This window comes from Thalassophryne amazonica, chromosome 2 (genome assembly GCF_902500255.1).
Source record: "Thalassophryne amazonica chromosome 2, fThaAma1.1, whole genome shotgun sequence".
In the NCBI taxonomy this organism is placed as follows: Eukaryota; Metazoa; Chordata; class Actinopteri; order Batrachoidiformes; family Batrachoididae; genus Thalassophryne; species Thalassophryne amazonica.
In genome coordinates this window covers 134,606,643-134,631,691 of record NC_047104.1, presented here as the reverse complement: position 1 = coordinate 134,631,691, position 25,049 = coordinate 134,606,643, and the positions used below count along the sequence as shown (strand labels likewise).

Sequence of the window (25,049 nt, the reverse complement as noted above, 5' to 3'; positions counted from 1 at the left end):
ATGGTTCAATTTAAGGTTTTGAAATTTGGAGTCCCTGGAACTCTATGGAGTAAACAATTTTGAGTCCCCTTGTCATTTGATGGAGTTTCCATTCAATCAGTGAATTTTAATGTTCAAAAGATATACTGAGCGTAATCAGTTTCTGTAATAAGTCGATGAACTCTATTGGAAAAGGTCCAGCACAGTCCCAGATACAGTATGTCTACTGACAAACATCTTCACAGATAAACTAAAGCCAGCAGACACCCTCCATAAGTGCCCTCCTACTGAATCAAACTTGATCACCTCCTAAAGCCCCTGTCACACGGTACTAACAAAGGACACAAAACAAGAAATCTGGACTTACGTTGACTTTCGGAGACATCGTTCCATCTTTGTTTCTGTAGCTGGTGCTTCATCAGAATTTTCAAACTGTTGAAAAATATGAACGAATTCCGACGACACCCTCAATTCATCTGTATTCCGTTTTGCTTTCCGTCAGCATTCCATTTGATTGTAGTCCAACTTCGCCCAACCTCCCAAGTCCAACATCTTGCACGAACATTGACGATATCTGAACAGATCAATAACTAAAGCTCCAACGAGCTGAACATGACTCGTCCATGTGTGGGATGAAAAGCAACGTTTTCATATAGAAACAATAGTGGCAAGAACGTTTGATCAACTTTACTTAAACTATTTACACACATTCGCATGCCATCTCTGGCTCCAATGTGCATGTGCGTGCACACGTTCAAACCTATTGTCGAAACAACGCAGCTGCAGGTGGCTGTGGAGAGCACAAACTCGCTGCAGAAATGATCACAGCGTAGAGGTCATCATTCACTTCATTTTTCTTTTGTTAGTTTCAGTTTCGTTTCATTTCTTTTATGCGCTCTGCACTCGCAGGCTTTTCAGTGATGGGAGACGTGCTGGCTCATTCATCCATTTTTTTTCTTGACTATTTGTGGCTTTGTGACTTTTTTGCCTTCGTTCGGCAAACGCCATGTGACTGGGCCAGTCAGCTTCATAAAACAAAAAGTTCAGTTGAAGAAGTCACTTGAATGAGTGATGAATATTTTGAAGAATAAACAAATGGTCCAGTTGCTTCATTTTCTGTGAGGAGCCATAGGGGGATACAGTTGCTTTAACGGCAGTTCATACATTGAAGTACTGATTTTCCCAGCCTTTAGCATGTTTAGCAGCAGCCCCCTGACACCCTTGCTCGAGTACCTTAATGATGTCAAGTTTTGGTTGGCACGAAATTTTCTTAATTTGAATGAAACCAAAACTGAGGTGATTGTGCTTGGGCTCAGTGTCAGTTCTGCAGCTCCTTTACACCTGGGCCCTCTGAACCAACACACAAAATCCACAGCCACCAACCTTGGCGTTATTATGGACTTTGATTTTAAACTTGACAAGCAGGTCAACACGGTTGTTAACTCTAGCTTTTATCATCTTCGTCTTTTAGCCAAAATGAAATTGATTTATCCTTCTCAGATTTTGAGCGCGTCATGCATGCTTTTGCTTTTATGCATGTCTGGACTGCTGCATTTCACTCTATCTAGAAATAAATCGAAATACCCTTAACTGATTGCAGTTAGTCCAGAATGCTGTTGCACACCTTTTAACAGGGAGTAAAAAACATGTTCATATCACACCTATTCTTACATCTTTGCATTGGCTCCCTGTTAATCTTAAAATCGATTTTAAGATTTTATTATTTATTTATAAAGCCTTAAATGTACTGGCCCCACAGTACACCGTGGACCTCCTCCAAATTTATTCTCTGTCGTGCGCTCTGAGGTCTGAGGGGCAGTTTCAGCTTATGGTGCCAAAGACCAGGCTTAAAACCAGGGGGACAGAGCCTCCTCTGTGGCAGGTCCCAGACTTTGGAATGCTCTGTCCCTCCACATCCAAACAGCCCCCACAGTGGAGTGTTTTAAGTCTTGCCTAAAGACCCACTTTTATTCTCTGGCTTTTAGCTCCATGTGAGTTGTGTGGTCCTCTGTTGTCTTTTAGTGTTTTAACTTGTACTTTTATTATATTTTATTATGGATTTTACCTATGGTTTGATTTTGTACTTTTCTAATGATGTAGTCATTTATTTATTTATGGTTTTAATGCATTTCTACAATTTTTATGGTAGGAGCACTGTTTTACTCAATTTTTGTGCAGTGCTTTGGTAACATTCTGTTTGTAAAATGTTCTATAGAAATAAAGTGAATTGGATTGGATTCTTCCCCATAATATTGAATTTCATTTGCATTATATGATGTTTTAAGGCTAAAACGCATTTATAGTCATTAAGACTGTCTAGTTTGTTGGGAATGTTTGGGTAAATGCAGTTTGCTCTGTTCTAACTCATTCATTCATGTCAACCACACACACACACAGACAATGACTGCAAATAATCACTTTTGCAATTGATTAATGTATCAGTTTTGTTGTTGTTGAGGAATCAATTCATTTAAGGAATTTTTAATTTGTGTATTGATTATTTTCTAACTTGTAGATTACGTTGAAATCATGAAATCACAAACTCATCACAAAGTGTTTATTTTGCCAGTTTTTAAAAAGACCAACATATAAAGGACATAAACTGCTAAAATTAAAAAGGCCGTTATGGGGGAAAAAGTGGAAGTAAATCTTGCACACAGCTTTGGCTCTTCCTTTGACACAACAGTACAGAAAATGCAATTCTAACATATTTCATAGAGTTGCAACTGACAATTGTTTTCATTATCAATTAATTTGTTGAATGTTTTGTGGAATAATCCATTCATGTTTTGGTCCATAAAATGTAAAAAAAAAAAAAAAAAATGGGTGATAAAATATTGATCAGTGTTTCTCAACCCCCAAGATGATGTCCTCCAATATCTCCTTTTGTCCACAACCCAAAATATTTACTGAGGAGTAAATAAACCAGAAAATATTAATATTTAAGAAGCTGAAATTAGAGAATTTTGATATTTTAAAAAGAAGGTACAAAACTGTTAACTGCCAAAATAATTGGCAAATACTAATTCAGTTTTGCAGCTCTCTCTTTCTCTCTCTCTCTGTCTGTCTGTCTCTCTCTGTCTCACTCACACAGTATTGTGGTGTGACTCGGGACATGGCATTGATATACATTCTCTGCAGGCTTCATTTTTTTTTTTTACTTCAACCTAAACCAACCCCCAAAACCCAAAAACCTTTTTGGAACTTTTTTTTTTTTTTTTTTTTTTTTTGGCCTCAACAAAAGCAAAGTGAGACCCTGCAGTCAAGATTGGGAGCATGCCCAAGGGCTGCGCTTTACAGCATCCATGACACCACAGAACCGCCTTGGGTCTTGAATGGCACCCACCAAGTCAAACAAACGGTCCATCTATATTATAATAACCAAGTGGCCTCTGTGTGCGTGTGTGTGTGCATGCGGCTTTGATCACGGAGAAACTAGGGAGAGCTGACATTTGCCATTTGGTATGCTTATGTATTTTGGGTCAAGGATGAATGCTGTGAAAACGTAAAGTTGATAAGAGTAATACTTTGTATTAGTGATATTAGCTAACAACAGTGAAAAATGGACATTGTGCTGCAATGCACCGTGGGAGTTTGGGGTTTTGGGGTTTTAAATGTTACTGTGGTTTATGTTAGTTTAACAGTTTTGTTAGTGTTACTCATTTATTGTGTTTTTGTAGTTCAATTGGTTTAGTCAGTTTAGTTGAGTTTCATGTTGCCGTTGACATGAATGAAAACTGTAGTGCCTTTGATATATTCTGCCACATCTGTTTGTAAGTGTGTAAAAATAAAAGCACCTGCTTGATGCAAAATGCAGAAAAGACAAAAAGCTGTGCATGCGTGCGTATTACTTTGATCACGAACAAACTGGGGAGAGTTGATATTTGCCGTTTGGTATACCTGTGTGTTTTGGGTCAAGGATGAACGCCGACAAAACGGAACGTTGATAGGACTAATATTTTTGGAGAAACGAATGCCTTCTCCAGATCCACATGTGGACTGGTTGGGCGAAATCTCATGAACCCTCAAGCACCCGATGGAGCGTGTAGAGCTGGTCCAGTGTGCCGTGACCAGGACAAAAACCACACTGCTCCTCCTGAATCTGAGGTTCGACTATCGGTCGAATTCTCTTCTCCAGTACTCTGGAATAGACCTTACCGAGGAGGCTGAGAAGTGTGATTCCCCCTGTAGTTGGAACACACCCTCCGGTCCCCCTTCTTAAACAGAGTGACAACCACCCCGGTCTGCCAATCCAGAGACACTGTCTCCGACCGCCACGCGATGTTGCAGAGGCGTGTCAGTCAAGACAGTCCCACAACATCCAGAGACTTAAGGTACTCAGGATGGATTTCATCCACCCCAGGAGCCTTGCCACTGAGAAGCTTTCTAACCACCTCGGTGACTTCGGCCTGGGTAATGGATGAGTCTGCCTCTGAGTCCCCAGGCTCTGCTTCCTCTTCAGAAGACGTGACGATGGGATTGAGGAGATCCTCGAAGTATTCCTTCCATCGCCCGACAACATCACCAGTCAGGGTCAACAGCTCCCCACCTGCACCGTAGACAGTGCTGGCGGAGAGCTGCTTCCGCCTCTTGAGCCATCGGACGGTTTGCCAGAATTTATTCGAGGCTGACCAATAGTCCTCCTCCATGGCCTCCCCGAACTCCTCCTAGACCCAAGTTTTTGCCTCTGCAACCGCACGGGCTGCGGCATGCTTGGCCTGCAGCACGCTTGGCCTGCCGGTACCTGTCAGCTGCCTACGGGGTCCCACCTACCAAGAAAGACAAGTAGGACTCCTTCTTCAGCTTGACGGCATCCCTTACTTCCGGCGTCCACCACCGGGTTCGGGGATTGCCGCCGCAACAGGCACCAGAGACCTTGCGACCACAGCTATGAGCGGCCGCATCGACAATGGAGGTGGAGAACATGGTCCACTCGGACTCCGTGTCTCCAACCTCCCCCAGGATCTGGGAGAAGCTCTCCCGGAGGTGGGAATTGAAGACCTCGCCGACAAAGGGTTCCGCCAGTCGTTCCCAGCAGACCCTCACGTTTGGGCCTGCCAGGTCTGACTGGCTTCCTTCCCTCCCAGCGGATCCAACTCACCACCAGGTGGTGATCGGTCAAAAGCTCAGCCCCTCTCTTCACTCGAGTGTCCAAGACACGTGGCCGAAGGTCAGATGATATGACCACAAAGTTGATCGTTGACCTCCGGCTCAGGGTGTCCTGGTGCCACGTGCACTTATGGATACCCTTGTGCTCGAACATGGTGTTCGTGATGGACAAACTGTGACTAGCACAGAAGTCCAACAACTGAAAACCACTCCGGTTCAGATCGGGGAGGCTGTGCTTCCCGATCACCCCCCCTCCAGGTCTCACTGTCGCCGCCCACATGGGCGTTGAAATCCACCAGGAGAACAGTGGTGTCCACAGTCGGCGCGCTGTCTAGTACCCTTCCCAGGGACTCCAAGAAGGTTGGGTACTCTGCACTGGAGCTCAGCCCGTAGCCCCGGGGAAGACCCAGGACATGCTGGAGGGACTAAATCTCTCGGCTGGCTTGGGAACGCCTTGGGGTTCCCCCAGAGGAACAATCTGGAGGAGAAGCTGCTGGTATTGTTCTACAGAGCCACCATCGAGAGCATCCTGACATACTGCATCACAGCGTGGTACGGGGGGTGCTCAGCAGCAGACAGGAGAGCGCTACAGAGGGTGATCAAAATGACCCAGGGGATCACTGGTTGCTCTCTGCCCAGCCTGGAGGACATTGCCAGCTCTCGCTACCTCAGCAGAGCTGCCAGCATCAGCAAAGACACATCCCACCCCAGCAACCACCTGTTTGACCTACTACCCTCCAGCCGACGGTATAGGTCAACCAAAACTAGAACAAACAGACTCAGGCACAGCTTTCTCCCCAGAGCGATCACTGGACTGAACAATAACAAACCACTTTAATCTGCACTTTTCAAGGTGCTTGTCCAATATCTGTAACCATGTGCAATATTCGTGCAGTATTCCACAGTTGTAAATAATTCTCATTTTACATTTTACTTTGGTCCACATTTTGCTAAAGCCCCTTTCACACCGGGGCTGCTCCCAGTTGCTTCCTGTGGTGTCATGATGACGCAGGAATTTCTGCGTCAGGTGTGCGCAGCAGGGGTCAGAGAGGAGGTGAAAACGCAGCCTGCAGGTTTTCTGCACAGAGAAGTCTAAGTGCACAGTTTGGCTGCAGATAGACTGTGCACTCTGACTTCGCTTCTACTTGTGCTGAGCTGCAGGGCTGCGCTCTGAGTTCTGTTATAATTTATCTTTCCTCCCTTGACTGCACGCACGCACGAACCGTCATTGAGCAAATGTGGAAATTTCTGGAGTTCTACTTGATATTGACATGTCCTGGACTTATGTCATTTTTTATCTGTGATGAGAGAGTCTGAGGTGGGAAAAGAACTAACTGCCTGCAGACAATTTTTTTTTCTTTTCTTTCCTCCTTTGACCACGAGATGCACACGCGCGCGAACGAACCGTCAAGCAAATTTGGAGATGTCTGGAGTTCTACTTGATGTTGACATGTCCTGTCTCAGGACTTAAGTCCTTTTTTGTCCTTTTTTTAACTGTGATGTGAGAGTTTGATCAGAGAACAAGGAACTAATGCCTGCAGCCAGACTTTTTTTTTTGTTCACAGTTGCGCGCGTGAACGAACGTCCGTGAGGACTTTTTACTGGATATTTCTGGCAATCAGTCTGTATTTTTTTTCTGTGGTCTTTTTTCAGCATGTAGTTTTTACTACATTAAGTACACGGTATAAAAACAATCCTGTGTGATTTATACTGCGGGAACAGTGGAACACAGCAGGAATCATAAATTGGCTTTGAGTCATGCTGGGTAACGCCTCTTTGCCCCGAGTTACACCTCTTTGCCCTGACTTGCGCTGGAACCACGTCCTTTCTGCATCAAGCACAGGACGCCAAAAAAATTAAACAGGTTTAATTTTTTGGCGCCCGACTTGCTTTCTCCTTTGCGCCCCTCACGCTGTTGTGGCGCCGAGCTGCATCGTGTGGGCGCTGAGTTGCTTCCACGCATCGTCGTCATAAAGACGCACGGCGCAACCGGGAGCACCCCCGGTGTGAAAGGGGCTTTAGTTGTACATATATTTAAATAATTTATTGTTATATTCATTATCTTTTATTTGGCTAACAATTACTCACACCTCGGAAAAGCACCTTTTGGAGCTGCACTCAAATCTCGTTGCAATGCAAATTATGACAATAAAGGTGATTTTGATTCTTCCTCTAAAAACTGTTGAGGTCTAAAGCCCCGTTTACACACAGACGGTAAGAGCTCCCGGAAGCGTCCCAGAAGAGTTTTTGGCCATCTTAAGGATCACACGCCGTTGTTAACGCCGGCACTAGGGGGCTTGGCTTAGTTCCGGCTTTACCGGGAATCGTCGAAAAAATTATTCAACATGTCGAATAATTCCGGGAGCAAGCAAACAGCAGCAGCAGGGATCAGAGTTTCTTTTTTCTTTCTTTTTTTTTTACGTGCGCGCGAGCGAATCGTCTGTAGAAAATATTTTATTAATTAACTACACAGATGTATAATAAAACAAATGGTGACTGGTTTCTAAACACAATTATGACAGTTTTTTGGGGGAAAGAGCGAGGAGGAGCCCCGCTGCGCATGCTCCACCCCTTTCCACCGCAAAAACAGCCGGAGCTACCGTGAACTTTGGTCTATGTACTACTCGCCGACAAAACCGTCTGTGTGTAACCTGGGCTTAAGGCTCTAAAACATTCTGGACTTGCATTCCAACTCATTATAGAAACTTTGCTTAATTTATTACCACCCTTGAAAAATGTCAGCTGCCTATTTTATAAACACATCTATCTGTGCCAGCCATGTTAAATGTGAACATCCCCTTGGCCTTCTCCAGCTACTGGAGTCGTCAACATTCAGGTACCTGTGTGCTAGATCATGCATGCTGAAATTTAACTGTCACTGTATAAAAGTTTGTGTTCCTGTCAACATGATTAATCACGTGTGTGTGTGTGTGTGTGTGTGTGTGTGTGTGTGTGTGTGTGTGTGTGTGTGTGTGTGTGTGTGTGTGTGTGTGTGTGTGTGTGTATATATACACACACACACACACACACACCAATGCATCTGCACTTCAGTTAGGCACATCTTCAGAGATCGAGGCCAAAATGTACAAAACGACTCAGTCACCAAGAGACAATAACTTAAAACGCCTTTGTTCTCATTCTTTATTTGTGTGATTTTTGTAGTGTGCCACCCTGGATTGTGTATAAACTTTTTTGTCAATCAGAGCAGTATTTTTCAAGTTAGGCTCTTGTCCACTCAGAGATGATTGCAGTACTTACAAAGGGTGATAAATGGGCTGCATTCCCACACAATGTGAAGTTAAATTGAGTAAGGCTAAAGATTAAGCCTTTCAGCGTTTAGCTTCATTATTGTAAAACAAAAGAAAAAGACAAATATATGCTCACCCACTGAATACAAACTGGTGACAGCAAGCATTGGCCAAGAGGCAACACAAAAAGTTGTTCAGCAATCATTTACGAGTTATTAATGAGATGGTATAAAACTTTTCTATTGCTGTCAGGCACAAATATTTCTAACTTACAAACTCACTGCAGTTATTGTATCATTAAAACTTATTTTCCATTTTCATTTTGATGCAATACTTTAATTTGACCATTAGAGGATTCATTCTCCATGTAATGTGGAGTTGCATCAGGAAGGGAAAACCTGTGACAAATCAACATGCCGATCCATCTCAGATCTGCTGTGCTGATGCAGAGTGAAACAAGGGAAAAGCCGAAGAAAGTAGTAGTGAATTCACCGGATGCTAGGACTTGGTATTATGTACAGGACTTGGTATTGTAATTGTGGTATTTGTCAGTGAATACTCTGGGGGGCGGGGGGGTTTTCGAAACTAGGCAAATAAGGGGAGCTGTGCTCCACTGTTAAAATACTGTTTTTTAATAGGATGCTCTATGTTATGCTTGTTTTATAAAGAATGCTACTTTATCGAAAATAACCACAGCAAAACTGACGCAGTGCTGGGTTTTTCAAGAATTGTGTGGTGAAATCACTGTTTTGTAACAGAGCAGGGGTTTGTGTTTACAGTGCCATAGATGAATAAATCCACCCATTAATTGAGAGGTTCGTGGGATGGGACCATCATACTTGATGTCATTAAGAGAAATGATGAGAGACCTTTTGACTACTTGCTGTCCTTTGTGCCATGGTGCACCATGCATGTCCATCATCAGTGCCAAATAGAAGACATCCTATATACACCCTGATGTCCGTTGGTGCTTATGCTTACTGTATCTCCAGTTCTCTTGCATGAAGACAATGAGAGTCTATGACTCTCCTTGGACGGGACACCAGTCTGAGTCAGGCCAAGGAGGGTACCCATTTGTAGCTGGGTGGACTGTGGCAATGCAGATTAAGTGTCATGTCCAAGGACACAAACCAGTAGCATGAACGTGAATCAAACCTGGGTCTACATACTGGTAGCCCAGCTACTTCACCACTGAACTACTATCTCTACAAATAGAGCAATTAAAAAAATGACAGCTCATGTTTACAAAGTCAACAGATTAAGAAATCAGTAGTATTGCATATCATGTTTGGCAGCATTGTGGCTTCATAGTTAGTGCTGTTGACTCACAACAAAAAGGCCCCAGGTTGGATTCCGACCTGGGGCCGCCTGTACAAAAATCTGGTGTACGCCCATTTCCACTTCCACGTGCAGATGTATCAAAAGTGACTTGAGCGTGGAAAGGTGCAGTGTGTCATGCAAAAATCCTGGCTGGTGTACGCATGTTTCTACAGCTATTGTGCCATCTCCGACTTGTACAGGTGACACAGGGAACCATTAATAGTGTGAAAACAAGAAGTCATCAGAGTGATGTCCACATCAGAGACACACTGATGAACATTTAAAACACCCACGTGTTTGCAGTTATATGGATGGATATAAAAGCATGCGCAAAGTGATGTGTAAAATGGCACTAACAGTGGCTGCGTTAGCTTTGTTAGAGGACCTTGCAAAGGGTGCAATCCAATGTGAGTGTCTGTTCAGGGAACACAAGGGTTTAAGTAAGTAAGTAAGTAATGTTTATTTATATAGCAACTTTCACAGACAAGTGAAGTCAAAGTGCTTCACAAAAGGCATACACAGATAAAAATTCTGTGAAAAATACAATTTATATCTCAATAAAATAACAGTAAGACACACACAGTGGTTATAAAACAGCCCTCTCACTACTATGGTTTCAATGCCTGGAGAAACAGATGGGTTTTAAGTTTGCTCTTAAAAACATCAACAGAATCCAGTGAACAAAGAGACAAAGGGAGGTCATTCCAGAGCCTCGGCAAGACGGCCTGGAAAGAGCGATCTCCTCGGGTCTTAAAGTGGATGTGAGGAACCCTCAGAAGGTTCTGACCTCAGGCTCCGAGAGCGAGTGTAGGGACATAACAGGTCTCTAATGTAGGAGGGAGCCTGGCCATGCAAAGCTCTAAAAGTCAACACCAGGATTTTAAAATGGAAACAAAACCACACTGGGAGCCAATGAAGGGACTTTAAAATAAGAGAAATGTGAGTCCTTCTGTTTGAGTGAGACAGCAGCCTTGCTGCAGAATCTTGGACCTGCTGCAGACGAGACAGCTCCTTTTTGTTTAGACCGATGAACAAACTGTTGCAGTAGTCCAAACGAGAAGATACAAAAGCATGAAAAATCAACTCAAGATCATCTTTTGAAACAGTTGATCTGAGTAGTAGTGGAAATCCAGGAGCTGCAGTGCACCCAGAGCCAGGCTTGAGAGTTAGAGAGTGAGTTGGAATCCTGGATATTGGGACTGGAACCGGAGCCAGGTGGAACGCAGAGCCGAGGACGAGAAACGTTCTAGGAGGACGAGGAGAACAGAGGTGAGTGAATGCACTCGTAACACTGGAAGCCTTTAACAATAGAATGTTCACTGTAGACTTAATACAAGAATTGTTCATAGTTTAAGAATTGTTTACAGAGGTCAGAGGTCAGCAGCAGCACGTCTTATGACGCAGTTCAATTAAGCTGGACTTGGCTTCAGAATTGACTTGGAATTCTTAGTAGTTCTACATAACAGTTCATACAGTTCTTGGTAATGCACAGTCACAAACAGGAGCAGGGTGAGAGGCGGAATCTCACAAACTCAGAGTCGGCAGGAACTTAGTTGAACGGAGCAGAGCAGTACCCTCTGAGGCTGAGTGCAGATGAGGTGCGGCACAGCAGCGAGTTCCAAAGTGACGTAGTGCTGGTAGTGGCATGGAAGCCAGGAGCAGTGCAGCATGGAAGCTGCGCAGGAAGGCGTCTGGAAACACCAAAAGGTCAAAGAGCTCTATTACAAAAAATAGAGGTTGTCAGGTTACCTTGAGATGAGCTGCGGGAAGCTCAGATGTCAGTGCGCATGGAAGCGACAGCGAAGACAAGGTCATGGATCAAAGTCGTGGATCAGTGTCCAAGTCCATGTTTATTCTGGCGAGGTCAAGGTCATGGAATAATCTGGCAAAGACTGAGCTCAAAGACGGGGTTTAAGTAACCCACTACTAATCAGGAGCTTATGAGCGTCAGGTGTGAGGAGATGATGAGTTGAAGGTGTTCCTCTGCTCTGCAGCGCGCCACCTGGAGGGATAACAGATAAACGACACACAAGAGGATACAGAAGGGGAAGGGGATAGAGGCAGACAAAGGCAGCCCATGACAAACGGCACACATTTTGATATAAAGGCGCCATCACATGATGAATTTGTTTCTGTTAATAGGAAACATTTTCATTCCATCAATGTTCAAATCATATGTGATGCACAGCAAGCCATGGCAGAGCTGCTTGTGTTAAAATAGTTTATTTGTGTAATTGTTCTGAATGAAAACCAGCGCGGAAACATTTGAGCATGTGCGCATTCAAATATATTTTTATTATTATTAATGTCCTTTTTTATTTTTTGCTTGATGGGGAGCTGCAGAGCTTCTTAACAGGCTCCCTGTGTTCCGTATTTGTCAATAAACGCGTGTGTAAATTGTGAATGTCACAATGTCAGCAGAGGCACGCCTCACCTTTTTAGCGTCAGTGTGTGGGCTGTTTTGTGTGTCGGCCCCTCACACACTCACGCTCTGTAGCTCCCATGAAAATCTTTCCAGTTTCATGATTAATCCGTTTAACAATGTACCGAATAAACTGTCCCTGTGTGTCTCCCTGTAATTTCCAGTCATCTGTAGTATAATTTCTTTTCTGTGTTCATGTTGTCTGATGTGACGTTGTGGGGAATCTCTGCTCCAAGGGCCTATTCACATGAAATTGCATATTGAAATAGGCTGTGGCCAGGGAGGAGTTTGGTTCCACGCTCAATTCCATGTTCAGTGGGATGTACAAACGGAACATGCGTGGATTCATGCCACTGCACACTTTCATACATCTGAATATATTCGTGCTTAGGCCAGATTCAGGGTTTTGGCATACGCCAACTTTTAGTAGAAACTCCATGCAGGTCTTTGTACATGAGGCCCCTGGTCCTTTCTGTGTGGAATTTGCATGTTCTCTCCATATTTGTGTGGGTTCCCTCCAGTTCCTCTCACTTCCAAAGACATGCAGTTTAGGTGAATTGGAAACTTTAAATTGACCATTGGTGTGAGTGTGTTGGCCCTGTGATAGACTGGCGGCCTATCTCGGGTGTACTCTGCCTCTTGTCCAATGATCGCTGAAATGTGCTCCAGCCCCACCCTGTGACCCTTAATTGGAATAAGTGGGTATAGAAAAATAATAGAATGAATACATGTCATGTAGCTTGTTACGTATGTTGAGTAAATGTAACGATAGAAAAATAAGGGTGGGCACTTGTAAAGACATCAGGTCATAAGTTCTCTCAGAACTTGGTAACTTCTTCAAAATACAGTATCACATTCTAAGATGTTACCTCATAGATTCTCTGTGAGGTATTAAGAAAAAGATGACCTACGCCAGACCCTGCAATACAGATGAGCTGAAGGCTCTATCAAAGAAACCAGGGCTTCCATAACAAGTCGGGAGTGCCACAGGCTGGTCGCCTGTGATGCAGTCATACATGCAAAAGGAGCCCCAACCAAGCATTGAGTGCACAAATTAACATATTTTTCAGAAGCTGGACATTTCTGTAGGGGGGTGTTTGATGGATCTTATGAAATATTCTGACATTTTGAGATATACTTTTTCCATTTTTCAGAGTTGTAAATAATTAAAATAAAAACATGCTTGAAACAGTTTAGTTTGGATGTAATGAGTCAAGGATATAGCATTCATTTTTTAAATACCTGGCAAAAATATTTAACTTTGCCACAATAGTCAGTTTTTTTAATTTTTATTTTATTTGTTAGATGCACGTGTATGCTAAAAGAATAATGGCTTTACAGTAGCATATGCTGCATGTTACACGATAATTAAAAGATGCTGCAGTATTAGCATTATTGCATAGTCTATTTTGTGGCATAGCATCATACTGATGGTTGCTTTTATACCAATATATTATCCAGCCCTCTTGAATGCAAGCAAAAAATATTAGCTTTCAACATTTTTTTTTTTGTCCACAATATGTTTGCATAAATATGGTTGCATCTGTTTGTGTGTATATCGTCAATTTCCAGTTTTGCCTGCCAAGCGCGAAGCAGAGCCCAGCAAAACGTGGCTGTGCAGTGTGCATGCGAAGAGGGATGTGTTGGCGAATGCGTGGACAGGCGTCTGCGTGTATGTCGGGATATCCACGCAGGAACAGAGCTCCTGTTGTATGAAGACAGCGTGGGACAACGTGAGACAAGAAACAAACCTGACCTACAAGACATCACCAATGGACAACACAGAGGTAGCTACTGTGTTGCTTACAAGCTTGTTTTTTTTTTTTTAAAGGTATCCATAAAAGATGTTTCATTCAAACGGACAACTTCATTAAGTTTGTATACAAGAACATTTGTACGAAGGAGTTTGTAGAAGCCTTTATTACGACATTTGTCTTGAAGGATGTGCTGAGTTTGAGCTGATTTAGTTCTGATGCAGGATGTGGGGCGGGGGGGGGGGGGGGGATCTGTCAAGAATGGATTTTTTTTTTGTAGTCCTTGAACATTGAACACATTGAGGGAGTAGAGCAAATTCATCCACTAAAGAATGCTGTGTCAATTTAATGAGTCATTTTGACTTAATGCATGTTTATCACCAGTTGTTAAAACATTTTTGCATATAATGCACAGTAAATGATGTTGATCTGTAAGACATTAGGGGCCACAGATATTGAACTTCAACAGGAGAGTACTTGCCAAAAAGCTCCTTAAGTTTAAAACTGTCTTACAAATCCGGTCATGCAGGATTGTAAATTCTGTCTTATGTGACTGAATGAAAAAGTGAGTCCAGGGTTTTGGCTACTTATTGCTGATTCATACGCGTATCTAAGAGATAAGTAGTGAAATTTTAAAAGAAATTGCCTTTGATAAATTTGTGAAAAAATCTACATTTTACTAAGAATAACTTAAAAATATTGTGAACAGTATACAACCCCTGGCAAAAATTATGGAATCACCGGCCTCGGAGGATGTTCATTCAGTTGTTTAATTTTGTAGAAAAAAGCAGATCACAGACATGACACAAAACTAAAGTCATTTCAAATGGCAACTTTCTGGCTTTAAGAAACACTATAAGAAATCAGGAAAAAAAATTGTGGCAGTCAGTAACGGTTACTTTTTAGACCAAGCAGAGGGAAAAAAATATGGACTCACTCAATTCTGAGGAAAAAATTATGGAATCATGAAAAACAAAAGAACGCTCCAACACATCACTAGTATTTTGTTGCAACACCTCTGGCTTTTATAACAGCTTGCAGTCTCTGAGGCATGGACTTAATGAGTGACAAACAGTACTCTTCATCAGTCTGGCTCCAACTTTCTCTGATTGCTGTTGCCAGATCAGCTTTGCAGGTTGCAGCCTTGTCATGGACCATTTTCTTCAACTTCCACCAAAGATTTTTAATTGGATTAAGATCCGGACTATTTGCAGGCCATGACATTGACCCTTTTTTGCAAGGAATGTTTTCACAGTTTTTGCTCTTGTGCATTTATTGATGATGTAATGACAGCCATCTCCCCAGTGCCTTTACCTGACATGCAGCCCCATATCATCAATGACTGTGGAAATTTACATGTTCTCTTCAGGCAGTCATCTTTATAAATCTCATTGGAACGGCACCAAACAAAAGTTCCAGCATCATCACCTTGCCCAATGCAGATTCGAGATTCATCACTGAATATGACTTTCATCCAGTCATCCACAGTCCACGATTGCTTTTCCTTAGCCCATTGTAACCTTGTTTTTTTCTGTTTAGGTGTTAATGATGGCTTTAGTTTAACTTTTCTGTATGTAAATCCCATTTCCTTTAGGCGGTTTCTTATAGTTCGGTCACAGACGTTGACTCCAGTTTCCTCCCATTCGTTCCTCATTTGTTTTTGTTGTGCATTTTCAATTTTTGAGACATACTGCTTTAAGTTTTCTGTCTTGACGCTTTGATGTCTTCCTTGGTCTACCAGTATGTTTGCCTTTAACAACCTTCCCATGTTGTTTGTATTTGGTCCAGAGTTTAGACAGAGCTGACTGTGAACAACCAACATCTTTTGCAACATTGCGTGATGATTTACCCTCTTTTTGTTGTGATAGTGTCGTGACACGGACCCACAACAGGGGGCGTTAATGAACGGACAATGGATAAGCCAAAAGTAACAATTTATTGTTGTGAATCGCACAACGACGTACAGACAATAACAATATGGTGAACTGTCAATTATACACAAAGTGACGTGTGGGCAGGCTCGACGATAGAAGACGCCTGGCAAGAGAAGAGCCGGATCCCACACAGCTTCCACCACCAACGGAGCTGAAGAACACCGGAGCCGCCAAGCCCTGCGCCCCAGGTGGCCGCTGTCTTCAGCAGTCAGACCCGGTACTGCTGGCAGAGAACAGAGACAGTCCTGATGAGTGTGAGTTCGCACACTCAGTAATCCCACAGTCTGTATACAGTTAGGAGGGAAAACCTCCACCTCCAATCACACACTCGTGCAGCTCCTGAGATAACCACTTATCTGAGTGGGGTGGGAGGCGAAGCCGTCGCAGTCCACACCAAACGCCAACTCAGCAGACAGGGTATCCGTCCCCGGAAAATGGCTGCAAAAAGAGATCAGACTAATACTCGAATTAAGGTTCAGCAGAGAATATTACCTGAATGGTAGCTGATTTCTCGGCGAGGAGGTGGAGTTGCAGTCCGGCCTTTATGGTGATGGTGATGAGATGAATGAGTGACAGCTGGTGCTGAGGATGAGTGACAGCTGTCACTCCCAGTGGCTCCGGCACCCTCTCGTGCTTGAAGCCTGCACTCCAAGCAGGGCGCCATCTGGTGGTGGTGGGCCAGCAGTACCTCCTCTTCAGCGGCCCACACAACAGGACCCCCCCCCAACGACCAGGCTTGTCCGGGTGCCGGGCGTAGAAATCGGCCAGGAGGGCCGGGTCCAGGATGAAGCTCCTCTTCACCCAGGAGCATTCTTCGGGTCCATATCCTTCCCAGTCCACCAAATACTGGAACCCCCGGCCCTTTCGACAAACGTCCAGGAGTCGGCGCACAGTCCAAGCCGGCTCCCCGTCGATGATCCGGGCAGGCGGTGGCGCCGGTCCAGGGGCACAGAGGGGAGAGGTGTGGCAGGGTTTGAGTCTGAAGACGTGGAATACTGGATGTATCCGCAGTGAAGCTGGCAGCTTCAGCTTCACTGCGGCTGGACTGAGGACCTCCACGATGGTGAAGGGTCCTATAAATCTGTCCTTAAGCTTCTGGGATTCCGTTTGTAGAGGTATGTCCTTTGTGGATAACCAAACCGCCTGCCCGGGCTGTTATGCAGGGGCCGGGGAACGCCGGCGGTCTGCATGGGCCTTAGCCCTTGTCCGGGCTCTGAGCAGGGCAGAGCGGGCGGTACGCCACACCGACGGCACTTCCTCAGATGGGCCTGGACCGAGGGCACCCCGACCTCTCCCTCCACTAGCGGAAAAATATGGGGGCTGGTACCCCAAACACACCTCAAACGGGGAGAGGCCGGTGGCAGATGAAACTTGGCTATTATGAGCGTACTCGATCCAGGCCAGATGGTTACTCCAGGCCATCGGGTGCGCGGAGGTCACGCAGCGGAGGGCCTGCTCCAGTTCCTGGTTCATCCGCTCTGCCTGCCCGTTCGTCTGGGGGTGGTACCCAGACGAGAGACTGACGGTGGCCCCCAGTTCCCTGCAGAAACTCCTCCAGACCTGGGAGGAGAACTGAGGACCACGATCCGAGACAATGTCCGATGGAATCCCATGCAGACGCACGACATGGTGGACCAGGAGGTCTGCAGTCTCCTGGGCCGTCGGGAGCTTCAGGAGGGCCACGAAGTGGGCCGCCTTGGAGAACCGGTCCACTATCGTGAGGATGGTAGTCATGCCCTGGGACGGCGGGAGGCCCGTGACAAAGTCCAGGCCGATGTGAGACCAGGGGCGATGAGGCACGGGCAGAGGCTGGAGGAGGCCTTGGGCCTTGTGGTGGTCGGCTTTGCCCCTGGCACAGGTGGTGCAGGCCTGGACATACTCCCGGACGTCGGCTTCCATAGACGCCCACCAGAAGCGCTGCCGGACCACTGCCACGGTCCTTTGCACCCCTGGATGACAGGAGAGCTTGGAACCGTGACAGAAGTCAAGGACCGCAGCCCTGGCCTCTGGTGGGACGTACAATTTGTTCTTCGGACCTGTCCCCGGGTCCGGGCTCCGTGTCAGGGCCTCCCGGACTCGGGGATGATGGTTTCAGGGGGGTCTGACAGCTCAGTCTTGACCTCCTCTTCATGCACCCGGGACAGGGCGTCAGATCGTTGGTTTTTTGTCCCGGGGCGGTAGGTGATCCGGAAGTCAAAACGCCCGAAGAACAGCGACCAGCGGGCTTGCCTGGGGTTCAGACGACTGGCGGTCCGAATGTACTCCAGGTTCCGATGGTCCGTGAAAACCGTAAATGGTACCGATGCTCCCTCCAACAGATGTCTCCACTCCTCAAGAGCCTCCTTCACTGCAAGAAGTTCCCGATTGCCGATGTCATAGTTCCTTTCAGCCGGGGTCAACCTGCGGGAAAAGTAGGCACATGGATGGAGAACCTTGTCGGACTCCCCGCTCTGGGATAGCACGGTTCCTATCCCTGAGTCAGAGGCGTCCACTTCAACTACAAACTGGCGATTAGGATCGGGCTGCACCAGAACTGGTGCAGTCGAGAACCGGCGTTTCAACTCCCTAAACGCGGCTTCGCACCGATCCGACCAGGTGAAGGGGACTTTTGTGGAGGTCAGGGCTGTCAGGGGGCTAACTACCTGACTGTAGCCCTTGATGAACCTCCGGTAGAAATTTGCAAAACCGAGGAACTGTTGTAGTTTCCTACGGTTTGTTGGTTGGGGCCAATCTCTCACCGCCGCAACCTTGGCCGGATCAGGGGCGACGGAGTTGGAGGAGATTATGAACCCCAGGAAGGACAAAGAAGTGCGGTGGAACTCGCACTTTTCGCCCTTCACAAACAGCTGGTTCTCCAACAACCGCTGTAGGACCTGACGTACATGCTTGACATGGGTCTCAGGATCCGGAGAAAAGATGAGTATATCGTCTAGATATACGAAGACAAACCGATGCAGGAAGTCCCGCAAGACGTCATTAACCAACGCTTGGAACGTCGCGGGCGCATTGGTGAGGCCGAACGGCATGACCAGGTACTCAAAGTGACCTAACGGGGTGTTAAATACCGTCTTCCACTTGTCTCCCTCCCGGATCCGAACCAGGTGATAAGCATTCCTAAGATCCAATTTCGTGAATATTTGGGCTCCATGCAGGGGCGTGAACACTGAATCTAACAGGGGTAACGGGTATCGGTTGCGAACCATGATCTTGTTCAGCCCTCTGTAATCAATGCATGGATGGAGTCCGCCGTCCTTCTTGCCCACAAAAAAGAAACCAGCACCCATCGGGGAGGTGGAGTTCCGGATCAACCCGGCAGCTAACGAGTCCCGGATGTAGGTCTCCATTGATTCGCGTTCCGGACGTGAGAGGTTGTACAGCCTATGGACGGGTACTCAGCGCCCGGTATCAAATCAATGGCACAATCGTACGGACGGTGTGGGGGCAGCGTAAGTGCCAGATCCTTGCTGAAGACGTCAGCAAGGTCATGGTACTCGGCTGGCACCGCCGCCAGATTGGGGGGGACTAAAACCTCCTCCTTAGGCCAATCAATCTGGGGATTGTGTTTCAACACCCATGGAAAACCCAAAATCACTCGGGAGGTAGAAGGTGTTACATAAAACACAATCTCCTCCCTGTGATTCCCAGACACCACCAATGTCACTGGCTGTGTCTGGTGTGTGATTAGTGGAAGAAGGGTGCCATCTAGTGCCCGCACCGACAATGGTGACGGTAAGGCCACTAGAGGGAGCCCAACCTCCTTTGCCCATCTGCTATCCAGCAGATTCCCCTCTGACCCCGTGTCCACCAGTGCTGGGGCGTGAAGGGTTAGATCGCCGCTCAGGATCGTGACTGGGATTCGTGCAGAACTTCGGGGTTTCCCCGCGTGGGTGTTGTGACCCACCCTTAGCCCAGTCTCTAAGGACGAGTGCTGCTGTTTTGACCATTTGGGGCATTCTCTCTGTGTGTGCTCGGTTGAGCTGCAGAGAAAACACTCTCCACGGATCAGCCTCCTTTGTCTCTGATCTGATCGTTTTTTGGCCCTGCTCGTTTCCATAGCGACGTCAGCAGGGGGAGCTGTTGTCACGTGGAGAGCCCTGGCAGTGGAGCGTGGGGAAGTCGGCTCTCTTTCGGACCCGGGAGGAAGAGGGATGGCTTGTGCCTGACCACGCCCTTCATCTCGCTCCCGTCGGTGTTCTGTTAATCGGTTGTCTAACCATATAACCAGGTCGATAAGCCCATCTAAATCCCGCGGCTCGTCCTTCGTCACCAGGTGCTCCTTAAGGACCAGAGACAGTCTGTTTACAAAGGCGGCGCGAAGCGCAACAGCATTCCAGCCAGCTCGCGATGCGGAAGTCGACTGCATACCTCGCTGCGCTCCGACACCCCTGCCGTATCGACAGCAGCACGCTTGAAGCGGTCTCGCCTCTATGAGGGTGGTCGAACACCTGTCGGAACTCCCTCACAAACTCATTGTAAACCGTTAGGAGCCGTGAATTCTGCTCCCAGAGCGCCGTAGCCCAGGCGCATGCCTCTCCTCGAAGCAAATTTATAACGTAAGCCACCCGGCTAGCGTCTGACGCGTACATGACGGGACGCTGTGAAAAGACGAGTGAGCACTGCATCAAGAAGTCTGCGCATGTCTCCACACAGCCTCCGTACGGCTCCGGAGGGCTTATGTATGCTTCAGGGGAAGGTGGGGGAGTTCGTTGAACGACCAGCGGAATGTCTGTCTCTGGTACATGGTCAGCAGGAGGAGGTGCTGCAGTAGCGCCCTGAGCATGCGCGTCCACCTGGGCGGTGAGAGCCTCCATCCTACGATTGAGAATAATGCTCTGCTCGGTAACTAAGTCCAACCGAGCGGTAAAGGCGGTTAAGATGTGCTGCAGTTCACCCAACACGCCTCCTGCTGGCGCCTGTGCACCTCGCTCTTCCATTGGCTGTTCAAGCGATGGTTGACGCCCCTCAGGATCCATGACGCTGGCCGAGAAATCCTGTTGTGATAGTGTCGTGACACGGACCCACAACAGGGGGCGTTAATGAACGGACAATGGATAAGCCAAAAGTAACAATTTAATGTTGTGAATCGCACAACGACGTACAGAGAATAACAATATGGTGAACTGTCAATTATACACAAAGTGACATGTGGGCAGGCTCGACGATAGAAGACGCCTGGCGAGAGAAGAGCCGGAGCTTCCACCACCAACGGAGCTGAAGAACACCGGAGCCGCCAAGCCCTGCGCCCCAGGTGGCCGCTGTCTTCAGCAGTCAGACCCGGTACTGCTGGCAGAGAACAGAGACAGTCCTGATGACTGTGAGTTCGCACACTCAGTAATCCCACAGTCTGTATACAGTTAGGAGGGAAAACCTCCACCTCCAATCACACACTCGTGCAGCTCCTGAGATAACCACTTATCTGAGTGGGGTGGGAGGCGAAGCCGTCGCAGTCCACACCAAACGCCAACTCAGCAGACAGGGTATCTGTCCCAGGAAAACGGCTGCAAAAAGAGATCAGACTAATACTCGAATTAAGGTTCAGCAGAGAATATTACCTGAATGGTAGCTGATTTCTCGGCGAGGAGGTGGAGTTGCAGTCCGGCCTTTATGGTGATGGTGATGAGATGAATGAGTGACAGCTGGTGCTGAGGATGAGTGACAGCTGTCACTCCCAGTGGCTCCGGCGCCCTCTCGTGCTTGAAGCCCGCACTCCAAGCAGGGCGCCATCTGGTGGTGGTGGGCCAGCAGTACCTCCTCTTCAGCGGCCCACACAACACTTTTAATAGTTTGATAATCCTCTCCTTTGTTTCAATTGACATCTCTCGTGTTGGAGCTATGATTCATGTCAGTCCACTTGGTGCAACAGCTCTCCAAGGTGTGATCACTCCTTTTTAGATGCAGACTAACAATCAGATCTGATTTGATGCAGGTGTTAGTTTTGGGGATGAAAATTTACAGGGTGATTCCATAATTTATTCCTCAGAATTGAGTGAGTCCATATTTTTTCCCTCTGCTTGGTCTTAAAAAGTAACCATTACTGACTGCCACAATTATTTTTCCTGATTTCTTATAGTGTTTCTTAAAGCCAGAAAGTTGCCATTTGAAGTGACTTTAGTTTTGTGTCATGTCTGTGATCTGCTTTTTTTCTACAAAATTAAACGACTGAATGATCATCCTCTGACGCCGGTGATTCCATAATTATTGCCAGGGGTTGTATTTGTACTTTTCACTCTTGTCTTTCAAATTATTGCAAGCTATATTATCACTATTACACTCACGCTGATCTTCAACCGCTTAGTCCAATTAAGGGTTGCAGGGGCTGCAGTCTATCCCAGCAGTCATACATCACGAGGCAGGGTACACCCAGGACAGGACGCCAGTGTGTTGCAGGGCTACATATAGACAAACAAACACATTCACACCCTCACGCACACCTACGGACAATTTAAAGTTTCCAGTCTACCTAACCTGCATGTCTTTGGATGTGGGAGGAAGCCGGAGCGCACAAGCAATGTGTGTGTGTGTGTGTGGGGGGGGGGGGGGTGTAACATGTACAGAGAGCTCATTCCACAGTCTGGGAGCTACAACAGAAAAAACATGGTCACCCCTAATTTTAAGTTGTGTTTTAGGGATAACTAAAAGCAGCTGATCCCCAGACCTAAGGGACCTTGATGGAACATATGGCTTCAATAGATCAGATATTTAGGTTGGTGCGGACGCTTGAAGAGACTTAAAAAGAAACAGTGAAATGTTAAAATGAATCCTAAAAGGATGTGGAAGCCAGTGTAGGGATGCAAGAATAGGGAAAATAAGGTCTCGCTTGCGAGAGCATGTTAAAAGGTGAACAGCAGCATTTTGGACTAACTACAAGTGTGCAAGAGAGGAGTGGCTAGGACCAACATGTAATGTATTGCAGTAGTATAAAACAAGTTGCAAGAAAAGCATGAATAAGACGTTCAAAAACTGTAAAAGATAAAACAGGTTTAACCTTGGCTAAACCCTAAGCTGGTTAAAACTAGATTTAACAACAGAATTTATACACTTTTCCAATTTAAAATTACTGTCAAGTCTGACATCAAGTTTGGTGACTGTGGGTTAAAAATGCTGCAGAGGGCCAAGGTCCATAGGAGGAGCATCAGAGACACTACATGATGCTCTGTTTTACTTTCATTAAAATTTTAAATGTTTACACATCCATATCTTGATGTCTTTAAGACATTCCAACAGTGATGTAAGGGAGTTGACATAATTTCTTTTTATGGAAAGGTGAATTTGGGAGTCATCTGAATAAAAATGGTATGATAGGCCATGTTTTTCAAAATTCAAACCCAAAGGGAGAGGATTGGGCCAGGAATTGAACCTTCAGGGACTCCACATCAGAGAAGCACAGAGGATGATGCAAGGTCAATAAGGTGGACTGCAAAGGTTCTCTGGGATTATTATTATTATTATTATTATTATTATCATTAAATAATGAAGATATTGCAATACCACCCTTGTTAGTGTGATATCTCAAGAACCAATTTCATTCATATTTAGCATAAGGGTGTACTTAGGTGATCCCCAGACACTTTGTATTACTGATTTGTGGGGAGAGGGATATGCCTTTTCCTGATGACTCTTATTATTATTATTATTATTAGTAGTAGTAGTAGTAGTAGTAGTAATAGTAGTAGTAGTAGTAGTATGGTTGTTTACAGTCCTGGTCAGAATTGTTGTCACCCCTGAATTTTAAGAATAGAATTTAAATTATGAATCAGAATTCAGAATTGATGATGCAGTTTCCATCAGCAGTCACGTCGTGCCCTAATACTGCCTCCACCATGTTTGATGATATTTTGGACCATGAACCATTCTTTTATTCTTAACATCGCTGTGGTACAAGTAAATCTTGGTTTTATCTGTCTAAAGAATCTTTTTCCACAACGGGGGAGGTTTTCTCACAAAATTTGGTGTGGCCTTCCTTTTCTTGAGTATTACCAGTGAGACAGAGAATAAGTCAGACACAAAGACATACAGAAACAAAGAAGCAGACACAGGGCACTGTAGCAGGTTAGCCTCCCTAGTGCGAAGCACATTGTATTTTTCAGTGTGTGAAGTTTGAATTTCCTTCATATTTCAGATTTTTCATATGATCTTTTACATAGCAGTTGCATGATGTGGCCAATGTGGTGACATGTTGCACTAGCACATGCTCCCAGACTTGACTTGTTTTCCATTGTGACACTATCCACTTGGTGGAGCCTTGAGGGTCACATAACGGCATAAGGAGCCCATTTACATTTTTCTGACACTGACTCCAGAAAACCTCCTGTGTGTTGTCAGTACAGGTGCAGTTCTGTTACAAGCATGGATAGTTTGGTATGCTCACGTGATGAGGATCCACTGTATTGATCAACACAATGATTAAAAGATGATTTGCAACAAACATAAAATGCATCAATTAAGAATCAATCAAGAAAAAAATGAAATAACACTGCTTATACTGGAGCAATCTGCTCATCTTTTATTGTTTCTGCTTTGTGGGACACTTATGTGATGTAATTTATGGGGCATTAAGCAGACTCTTCATGCAGAAAACACCCAGCGGCATGACTGTGGAGACTGGGGATATATTGTGCTGCATAACATTATTAAACTCTTACTCTCTCAGAGTGCTGATTTAACAACATTAATCCTATGAATCACATTGGCATCTCTGAAACAATTATAAATACTAAATGAAAGATAAGATAAAACACAATTGGTCCCTCTGGGTAAAGGATGTTGTGGTGGAAGCAAAAACAGCTTCAGTTCAGCTGTGAAGAAGGTAAAACAATACAGACAATTAATGAATGCCACATGAACTGCTGGAAATATTCAATTTTAGATTAATATATAAAACTGGTGGAAAAGGTGGACGAATGAGCTTTTGACTTTTCCCATCACCGAAGAACCTGGGAATCAAGAGTGCAAAAGGATCGAAAGAGGAACAAAAAGAAACCGAAGCTAACATTGATCTCCACACTTTAAATGAAACACGCCTTGAGCCACTGCTGGAGCAGTGTGTGTCTGCATCCTACTCGGTGCTGGGACAGAGCTCCGTAGCGCCTGAGTCCTGGAGAAGCTGCAAATAGAAGCGCGCAATCCAACCCACTGTGGAGATCTGTGCACATCGGTGGATCCACCTGCTCTGGTTGCTCATCCAGAACAACTGAGGGATCAGCTCCTTCATCATCAGAATCCTCACTGTCCGGTTCAGACTGATGGCGCGCTGCGCACTCCATCTTGCTCCAGTTAAAAAAAA

The 25,049-nt window shown here is 45.6% G+C and overlaps 1 protein-coding gene across 3 annotated transcripts in view; it reads left to right on the top strand.

Moving 5' to 3' along the window:
- znf408 (zinc finger protein 408) overlaps positions 1-25,049 on the top strand; it is a 118,337-nt gene that overhangs the window by 43,641 nt on the left and 49,647 nt on the right. For all 3 annotated transcript variants that reach the window (XM_034194036.1, XM_034194028.1, XM_034194019.1), the window contains one exon: positions 13,651-13,865. In XM_034194036.1, coding sequence (XP_034049927.1) covers positions 13,651-13,865 — 215 coding nt within the window. The remainder of the gene's footprint in view (positions 1-13,650; positions 13,866-25,049) is intronic.